At 41.0% G+C, this 10,514-nt stretch overlaps 1 protein-coding gene across 2 annotated transcripts; it reads right to left on the reverse strand.

The window, feature by feature from the left end:
• Window positions 1-359: 359 nt before the first annotated feature.
• On the reverse strand, window positions 360-8,757 carry LOC121586899 (protein disulfide-isomerase A3). Of its 2 annotated transcripts, XR_006003983.1 has the most exons (14): window positions 8,442-8,757; window positions 7,933-8,011; window positions 6,810-6,927; window positions 6,620-6,727; window positions 6,273-6,402; window positions 5,903-6,016; window positions 5,602-5,727; window positions 5,031-5,213; window positions 4,826-4,934; window positions 4,547-4,675; window positions 4,283-4,362; window positions 4,090-4,147; window positions 1,614-2,017; window positions 360-384 (listed from the first exon to the last, which is right to left on the reverse strand). XR_006003983.1 is itself a non-coding variant. In XM_041903939.1 (13 exons), the coding sequence occupies exons 1-13, from the start codon at window positions 8,600-8,602 to the stop codon at window positions 1,928-1,930; spliced, it is 1,485 nt and encodes a 494-aa protein (XP_041759873.1). In that variant the 5' UTR covers window positions 8,603-8,757; the 3' UTR covers window positions 1,556-1,927. The 2 variants fall into 2 exon arrangements, 1 of the variants encoding a protein (XP_041759873.1); XM_041903939.1 differs by lacking the exon at window positions 360-384 and having other exon boundaries at window positions 1,556-2,017.
• Between the last annotated feature and the right edge of the window lie 1,757 nt (window positions 8,758-10,514).

Here is a 10,514-nt window from a genome sequence, read left to right on the forward strand (position 1 = left end):
ACTGTGTTACTATGTTGTCTGACAGTAGACTATTGTCTGACTATTTTCCAGAAAAAAGTCAGACAAAGATTTATTTAAAATGGTACCAGCATCTTTTAAGTGAGAAAACGCCAAAGACATATCTCAATTTCTTAGCAGATCAAAAATAAAGAAAATGTAAGGATAATGGGTCCTCTGTGTGAAAAACTCTTGCAACACATAAAATGTACATCAATAAATAATAATAATAATAATATAATAATATGCCATTTAGCAGACGCTTTTATCCAAAGCGACTTACAGTCATGTGCGCATACATTTTTTCGTATGGGTGGTCCCGGGGATCGAACCCACTACCCTGGCGTTACAAGCGCCATGCTCTACCAATTGAGCTACAGAGGACCACTAAATCATAAGGCTCCGTCAAAAAAGAGACCATTAAGATAGCAAATATCCATTATGTTTTCACACATTATGTACAAAGTATGTTGCTTACTGTATTGCCCATACTCTATTTAATAAATATGATAAATAACACACAATATATATATATATATATATATATATATATATATACACACACACACACCTGTCCTTCATAGCCACATCCAAACATCGTACACGCCTTTCAGAAGTTAATTGCTCTACAAAATCCTGGCAAAATGGCATATAATGATAGAAACATAAATAGAAACCTGAATATTCAAAAACATAGGGTGCAAACATTTGTTTTCAAAAACACCATGGTGGCTACTTGTAATTTTTGCCAATCTGAATATTACCTTTACAGTATTTCCAATTTGGTTCATTTGATATTTGCATGGACAAAAAAAAGGAGAATGGCTTGGGATGTTTGGGGTTTAGTATGCAGTCAGGAGGCAGATAGATCGGGAGTGAGTGGTTGGTTGGTTGTTGGTGCTGTCTGGAATGACACTAACTCAGTAGCTCAAGCGCACATATAAAAAGACCAGCGGGTATTTATATCTGCCTGAACTTTTTTTTGGAACTAGGAAATATGGAGCCGTTTCAGATTATTTTACACAAGCAAGGTTAGCTGACCAACTCCTTGTTCCTGCTTTGTGAAATGCCACTGCAAAAGAGTGCTCAATATTAGCTGCCAATCTAAGGGTGTTGATGGGTTATCATTGGTGGAATGGATGGTATGGCTTATGATGGTGAGGAAGACATATGGTTCTGAGATAGAGGAGACGGTAAGTCAAGATCTATATAGAAACAAATAGGTGTTATTACAGTATCATTATTCAGCATCTATTTATCTCATGGTATTTGATGCATGACAAACCTGCACCAAACTGCTCCTTGGTGAGTTGATGCCGTTGATGTCCATTTAGATTTTGGCCTTTTATGAATGGAAATTGGGAAGGTTTGGTTCAGTCTTATGCCAAGACAATCAGCCTCCTCATCTCTCTTCCAGGTCACTTAACATTAGATGCTGGCAGTCCTCACTTATTGTTTTCTCTTCTTCTATAGCAGCGTTTCCCAAACTCGGTCTTGGGGACCACGAGGGGTGCACATTTTGTTTTTTGCCCAAGCACTACACAGCTGATTCAAATAATCAAAGCTTGATGATGAGTTCATTATTTGAATCAACTGTGTAGTGCTAGGGCAAAAACCAAAACATGCACCCCTTGGGATCCCCAGGACCAAATTTGGGAAACAACGTTCTATAGAAATCCTACTCCTCCTCCTGACCAATTACATGGGGCTCTGTTCCTGGAGAGTCAATCGTGAAACTTGGATTTCTTTCAAATCTGTTGTTTCAAGGAAATAAACTTTGTAGGTAGAGTTTTTGGAGTGTTATTTCATCAGAAATAAATAATCTCATCAGAAGTTGTGACTCTTCAAGAACAGAGTATCCACAACCGCAATTCCAGGGGTCTCAGGCTACATTTCCCATCATACACCCCTGCCATCGCCTAACTTCTGTTCACAGGTCTTCTCTCACGCCACTGACAACGGGGATGTGCGAGGCTTCTCTCTTCAAGTACTTGATGAAGTCCTTCACTTCACGGGGTCCCTGGAATTAGAGGAAAACATAGTAAGCTCCCTTTGTAACCCGACATATACAATCTTTGATACATCAGTATGTGCAGTGTTTCCCCTAGGATTCTTTTCAGCAATGGTGGCAAAAGTAGTGGGAGAAGTAGTTTTGCGAGCCATTGCTTTTAGTCATTGCGCTAACGCCAGTTAGCAACTTCCTTCAAACTGCACACAGAGACATAGAAATGGTATCCATGAGTTCATTTCACTCTGGGTAAGTAGGAAATGGGCTTCATTGTGAAAATCGTGCACTATCCTTTTAAAAGCATGTCTCGGCAGAAATATCTATTTATACAAAAAAATCTCTATATACAGTTGAAGTTTAGGTTAGAGTCATTAAAACTCGTTTTTTTCAACCACTCCACAAATTTCTTGAAAACAAACTATAGTTTTGGCAAGTCGGTTAGGACATCTACTTTGTGACACAAGTCATTTTTCCAACAACTGTTTACAGACAGATTATTTTACTTATAATTCACTGTATCACAATTCCAGTGGGTCAGAAGTTTACATACACCAAGTTGACTGTGTCTTTAAACAGCTTGGAAAATTCCAGAAAATGATGGCATGGCTTTAGAAGCTTCCGATAGGCTAATTGACATCATTTGAGTCAACACCTGTGGATGTATTTCAAGGCCTACCTTCAAAACTCAGTGCCTCTTTGCTTGACATCATGGGAAAATCAAAAGAAATCAGCCAAGACCTCAGAAAATAAATTGTAGACCTCCACAAGTCTGGTTCATCCTTGGGAACAATTTACAAACGCCTGAAGGTACCACGTTCATTTGTACAAACAATAGTACGCAAGTATAAACACCATGGGACCACGCAGCCGTCATACCACTCAGGAAGTAGACGCGTTCTGTCTCCTAGAGATGAACGTACTTTGGTGCGAAAAGTGCAAATAAATCCCAGAACAACAGCAAAGGACCTTATGAAGATGCTGGTGGAAACAGGTGAAAAAAAGTATCTATATCCACAGTAAAACGAGTCCTATATCGACATAACCAGAAAGGCCGCTCAGCAAGGAAGAAGCCACTGCTCCAAAACCACCATAAAAAAGCCAGACTACGGTTTGCAACTGCACATGGGGACAAAGATCGTACTTTCTGGAGAAATGTCCTCTGGTCTGATTAAACAAAAATATAGCTGTTTGGCCATAATGACCATCGTTATGTTTGGAGGAAAAAGGGGGTTGCTTGCAAGCTGAAGAACACCATGCCAACCGTGAAGCACGGGGGTGGCAGCATCATGCTATGGGGGTGCTTTGCTGCAGGAGGGACTGGTGCACTTCACAAAATAGATGGCATCATGAGGAAGGAAGATTATGTGGATATATTGAAGCAACATCTCAAGACATCAGTCAGGAAGTTAAAGCTTCGTCGCAAATGGGTCTTCCCAATGGACAATGACCCAAAGCATACTTCCAAAGTTGTGGCAAAATGGCTTAAGGACAACAAAGTCAAGGTATTGGAGTGGCCATCACAAAGCCCTGACCTCAATCCTATAGAAAGTTTGTTGGCCGAACTGAAAAAGTGTGTGCGAGCAAGGAGGCCTACAAACCTGACTCAGTTACACCAGCTCTGTCAGGAGGAATGGGCCAAAATTCACCCAACTTATTGTGGGAAGCTTGTGGAAGGCTACCCAAAACATTTGACCCAAGTTAAACAATTTAAAGGCAATGCTACCAAATACTACCGTAATTGAGTGTATGTAAACTGCTGACCCACTGGGAATGTGATGAAATAAATAAAAGCTGAAATAAATCATTATTTCTACTATTATTCTGACATTTCACATTCTTAAAATAAAGTGGTGATCCTAACTGACCTAAGACAGGACATTTTTACTAGGATTAAATGTCAGGAATTGTGAAAAACTGAGTTTAAATGTATTTGGCTAAGGTGTATGTAAACTGTATATATTTGTAATAATATTTTTTTTGAGTGGCGGGACGCTGCTGCTAAATGAATATAGGGGAAACACTGGTATATGACTAGTTTGTGTCTGCTTGTGTAAAATGGTAATAACAGTGTAGGGAGACTTCACCTCATATCGTTTGGGCTGGTCCTTCTTGTCTGCCCGAGCAAAGTAGATGGTGGGAAACCTACAGAACAATAAAAGAGAGAGCGAGAGAAACACAATGAATAAATGACCAGAGACAGGGAGAAAATGAATGGAAAGATAAGTGAGTGCTGATAGAAGGGATAGGATAACCAGGTGATAAAGTGTGATGTCTCACCCTTGCACATCAAAGCCTTGTGGAACATCATTGGCTGTGGCATCCATCTTGGCAATGACAATATTAGGGTCAGAGTAGAGCTGAGGGGAGAGGAAAACAGGAGAAATAACCAATGAGAACAAAGGGCTTTACTTGGCTTTAGCTCTTTTCCTTAGTTTATTGACAAATTACAATTTTCAATGGCATACAATTGTTCTGAGGAAAGCCATAATAGTAAACCGTGGCAATTGGTGAGTCTGTGTATGAGTGTGTAGTCTTTCTCACCTGTTCTGCCAACTCCTTGTACTTGGGCTCCAGGCTCTTACAGTGACCACACCAGGGGGCATAGAACTCAATCAGCACATCCTTCTCAGGGTCATTCACAATCTCTTCAAATGACTCTGCCACCACTACCTGTGAGTGGGTGCACACACAAACAGAGAAAATAACTGTGAATTGTCGTGACAACAAAATCAGAAACACAAATGTACTGTGATTGAGTATTGAATAATAACACAGAAATACACACACACACCCGTACACATAGACAAACAACAAACATACCTTGACGGGACCCTTGTTTTTCTCAGGTATGGGCTCCGACTTGATGTAACGTTTTAGTCGTCCAGCAAAGTAATCCTCAAGGAATCTTTCCAGGGACTTCCCATCTCGCCTGTTAAATAGGTTCAACAACAAACATCATTAGTAGAGTTGTATGTGGTAGAGCTCAGATTTTAGACTTAGTTGAGGTTCTATGTCTGTAACTCACGTGAACTCCTCCCTCATGGTGTACTTGAAGCCCTGTCGTGTTCTGATGGTTACGAAGGGCAGATCTCCTCCGTCCGACGCACCCAGACCAAACTCCTCCTCCAGCTCGTCCACAAAGTCCCCGCGATTAGCCACGGCAAAACTCAGGCCCTGGGATGCAAACTGATAACCCACCTTCATCACCCTGAGAAAAGCGAATGAACTAAATTTAATAATAATGATAAGAGACTTATATACCACCTTGTATACAATATTTGGAGTTCAGGTATTATATGTACTGTATCAAAAGATCTAAATCAAAATAAATAATACGAGAATATACATATCTACATTACTACTTGGTCACACTTTACGTTGCCCAATGACCATGTAAGATAATAATAGTATTTCAATATCATCTCATTAAAAAAACAAGTGCAACATAATTGTAACCAATACAATAATAACATACCTACTATGAATTCAGTATCAAATGAAAAACAGAACTGAAATAAAAGAGAAAGTTCCTATTAATTGTGGGTAATCTAATACGAGTGTGGTTTAAAGTGTTGTGGTATTGGAGGTGTACCAACCTGTTCCTCCAATAGTTGGAGCCTTTGGGATTCCGCAGGTAGTCCAAATCATAGTACGCAGTCAACAAGTCCTGCCCCTTCAGCTTATCTCTGTTCTCATTGGTCAGATGGGGGCACATTCCGAAACTGACCAAAGGAAACAGGAAGACCAATAATGTTAGACACTCAAGTAGCGATAGAGAGGGAAAGAGAGATAGGGATATGAAAAAGAGAGACTGATATGATATGATAGAGAGAGAGACTAAAGTAACACAGACATTCAGGTAGATTTAGAGTAGACAGATGGGAGTAGGAGTCTTACATGTTGTCTCTGATGAAGCGGCGCAGTGTGTGGGTGGTGACTGTCTCAGTGAAGCGCAGCACGCTCTCCTCAAACTTACTGCTCAGCCTTGGGGGCCTGAACAGCAGAACACTCCTGGAGAGATGCAGGGGAGAGAGATAAGACAGTAGTTGATCAGTCTGTTGGTCACACCATGTACAGTCACACTATAGCAGTGTTTCTCAATCAATTTCTGGGTGTACACAATTTTGCTCTAGCCCAGCACTAAGACACCTGATTGAACTCAACAGGGTTATCTTGATCTCACTCTCTATCACGCTCCCTTCTTCCCATTCTCTCCCTCCCCATCTCTCTATCACTTCCTCCCTCCCTTTCTCTCTCTCTCACTCACTCAGTGTCCACCCCGTGTTTGAGGCCCAGGGCCATGTCGATGGTGTGGGCGAAGCGGAAGTGCTCCCTCATGACACCGGCCGCCTTCAGAAACTCTGCCAGCTGAGCACTGTCAGGCCCAGAGAAGAAACCTGAGAGGGGAGAGAGAAGTATGGAGAGAAAGTACATTAGCCATTTCCAACACTGCTATTGTGTTGGCTTCCACCATGTTGCATTCACCTCTCACAAGGTTTTTCAGAGCAGTGGACATAAATTAAATTATGGCCAATGTGAAAAGTACAGAATCAGGGAGCCAAAGATTCAGTTAAGAACAAACAGGTATCTATACTCTTCTAGAGTACTACTTACCCACTACACTGGCGTCAAAGTTGTTGACAAAGGCCTCGAGGTCTGCCTCTCTGCGCAGGGTAACAGAGTTGGGTCCAGCCTGCTTCTTCATGTAGTGGACAATGCCATCTGTGTGTATGCAGACAAATGCATTAGTAGGCCTACATGATTAGTGTACTTTAATTAACAACATTCAATCACACACACACACCTGCTGAGCGTGGTCCGTCATAGGACGAGGAGTCTTCTCCGTTTCTGAAGATCTTGAGCGTGGGGTACCCTGTGACCCCGAAACGCCCGCATGTGTCTGGGCTCGCTGTGCAGTCCACCTGAGGGGTGAGAGAGTGAGATGGATTGAAGAGATACAGAGGATAGGGAGGTAGAGAGAGAGGAAGTGTGAAAGGAGAGAGAAAGAAAGGGATAGATAGTCACAGTAAAACAATTATAGAAAGCAAAAGGAGTGAAAAATTTGTGGAGAAAGAGAATGCCAGAGGCAATAGACCCCTTTCTGTGTTTGCAGAAATTGCTGCAGGAGGGCGATGTGTGCAAGTTGGTGGCAGAACACTTGGGAGTTCTTATAGAAAATAAGAAATGTATATGTTGCTTATGAGTGCATTTCACACCGCTATTGGATTATAATTGGATTTTAAGGCTTGTATGAATGTCCTGCTTAATATAATGTTTGTGTCATCATCGCAAATCAACTGCATTATACTTAAAAAACACTTCAACTTCAACCAGAAAAATGGCTCGTTGGCTAGCTTTTGCTACAGCCTATGTCAATGAGCATTAGCATTCATGCTAACAACTGCTGCATCCAAAATAGTTATTTTGCAAAGATCACAACCAAATATAATCTTAGCAACTTTTCAAGCAAGAATCAAAACATAATTGTAAGCGTATGTTGAATGAAATCCAGGCTATGTAGAATGGGCGCAGATGTCGATGCCTTTCTTACTGCAGTCAAGAGTCGCGTCGACATCACTGTGTAGTGTACTTGGAAGGAGTCTATATAAAGTACATTAGCCCTTTCACATAATATCCCAGGGTTATATAAATAGCTACTGTACCACAAATTGGCAGCATGCTGCAATGTGCCCTTTCCCTCCCAGAGCACACCTAACTAACCTCAGAGAAACAAGCCTATGCAGGTGCAGTGAGAATGTGACACGTAATGCACGCAACTCCCAATTAACACTGTGTAACTCTGCATGAAGGCAAGAGTTTGAACACCTGGTTATTTTGGTATGCATTCAAATAACATGGAAATTAAATAGGTAAACAAAATCAATTGGCAGCTATTCTGACAGAGTGGTGTGGTAGCTATATCATACCTTAGCAAGTGGCACTGTCCCTTTCAGTCGAGTGGCTGCGGTCTCAAAATCTGGGGCTAGTTTCTTACAATGTCCACACCTGCGAAGCAAATGATAAAATAGATTACTGGAGATATAATGCAAGGAACTGAATATGAGGTGACAGGCAATGCAATTGATACCATAGTTATGCGTGGGTATAAATGTCTTATACCTGTAAAACTCATAAGCAAATTGGGGTTATAAAGACATCATATAGCCAATTTTGAAAAAATAATATAAATAACTAAAATACTGTTTGCACATAACGGCCATCATGCTGCTAGCTAGCTAGCTTATCTTGATACAGTAGCTACTTGCCTTGAGCTTGACAGCTGATACAGAGAATATAGCTAGCTGGCTAACGGAACATGTCTTGGACAGTCGCCTAGAATAGATACTGTACATACATATTTGCCTTAAATTACATTGCATGTCTAGAAATTACAATGGCTATAGACATAAGGGAATGTTTCACTTTGTTCTCTCACCATGGAGCGTAGAATTTCACTAACATCGTGTCGTGCTCCGCTGCAAGGTAATCGAAATCCGCGTCCCCTAGCTCGAGCACATCACCCCGTGCGACTACCGCGCCAGAAAATATGACAACCGATAACGTGAAAGCAGGGACGAGCGACAAAAAGGAAGCCATATTTCTAAATGGTGCAAGTAAACAGAATGATCAAATAAAATACAGAAACATAAAAGAGTCCATATGTTGTGGAGAAGAGGACCCTCGCTGTCACCCTGCGGCTCCTCTTTCGTAAAAAAGACTATAGTGGACAATTTAAAGGCGGGACATAAACAGAATATGACGGAAACTGGCCTTGTCATTGGTCGAGGAGGACATACATTGATGCGATGTAAGTAGTACATCGGTCCACTTTGATGTCAGACCGAACATGGCGGAAGCGGATGATGAAGTGGAATCTAAATACAATGGCGGTGGAATCAAGGAGAATTGGAGTATTGTTCAAAAGAATGGAAAACGGAGCAGGGTACAGTGATGAGAATGACCCTTCGTATCTAGTAGGAGTACGGTTTGTTAATAAGGAGCAGCTGAGCAGAGTACCAATCTTGAAGAAACAATTTTAGTTATCCAAACTGGTGGAGAGAGTGCTTGGTAAAGTGAAGGATGTGAGGATCACGAGAGGCGGGCTTGTTTTGATTTTTTGTGATTCTGGGGAACAGAAGGAATGTGCGTTGTGTCTTAATCGAGTTGATAAGTTTGAAGTGTTGTGTGTGTCGCTTCAGAAACAGGGCACCGCTTAAGGGGTTTTTATCTGGCGTTTCGTGGGAAGTTGATTTGGAAGAGATGACAAATATTCTTGGAGTGTCGGATGAATCGAGTGATGAATGGGGAAAAAGTGAAGAGCTTATCTGTTCTTTTGTTTTTTGAAATAGAGCCTCTCCCTAATGAAGTGCGGTTAGGGTATATTAACTACAGAGTTAGAGCATTTATCCCAAGAACATTGCAGTGTGAACATTGTAAAACTTTTGGTAATGTAGAAAGTGTTTGCAGAAGGGAGAAGCCGAAATGTACAAGATGTGGAAAATATCATGTGTTATAAAAGTGAAGAAAATGTGACATGTAATTGCGGTGGGAATCATGAAGCCACGTCTTCTGAATGCCTCACAAAGGTAAAAGAGAATGAGGTGGCAAAGTCAGGGTTGTACAGAGCATTTCATATGCAGAAGCTGTGAAAAGGGTTGAGGGTTTGAATGTTGCACCAGAAGAGTCCATGGTAGTGGATAGGCCTTCACTGCAGGCTGCAGGGGTTGTCTTACACCAAGAGGATACTGACATTTTAAAGGTTAAAAAGGTGGACTTTGTGGCCTTCATCGCAATGGTGATAAATGGCACTGCCAAGGTGGAGAAAAGATCTAGGAAGATTGAAATCATTCTGATTGCGGCAGAGTGGTTACTGGGGCTGAAAGATTTCACAGCAAAGGAGTTACATGGAATATTGGCAAAAGCTGTACCACCTTCTCAGGTCCTAGAGCCTGAGAAGGGAGATATGGAGAACTAAAAGAAGGAAGAAGTGGGAGTTGTTTGTTTGGGCAATATACTATTTTTGTTAGGATCACTTAAGTATGGATTTATTTATTTAAATTTATTTTTTGGTTTCAAATTGTCCAGTTGGTGGCTACAATACAACTTTTGGATGTAGTCTGCCATAAAACCCACAGAAGAAGAACTTTGTCAATCATAGTACAACCAATGTCCATATCATCACACATGACTGGCTTCATACAGTACAAGTTACCTTTTATTTGTACATGGCACCTGTCCCAAATATACGCCATCAATTTACAGACATCAAATAGTATAAATAAGAATTCCAACAAACTGGAGAGAAGGCACCATTGTTTTATTCTGTAAAACAAATGTGTACATTTCATTCAAATATACACAATTAGCCCACCCAACTACCTCATCCCTATATTGTTATTTAATTTGCTATTTTGCATCCCAGTATCTCTATTTGCACATAATCTCTTGCACATCTAGCATTCCAGTGTTAATACTATTGTAATTATTCTGCACTATAGCCTATTTATTG

This window comes from Coregonus clupeaformis, chromosome 17 (genome assembly GCF_020615455.1).
Source record: "Coregonus clupeaformis isolate EN_2021a chromosome 17, ASM2061545v1, whole genome shotgun sequence".
Lineage (NCBI taxonomy): Eukaryota > Metazoa > Chordata > Actinopteri > Salmoniformes > Salmonidae > Coregonus > Coregonus clupeaformis.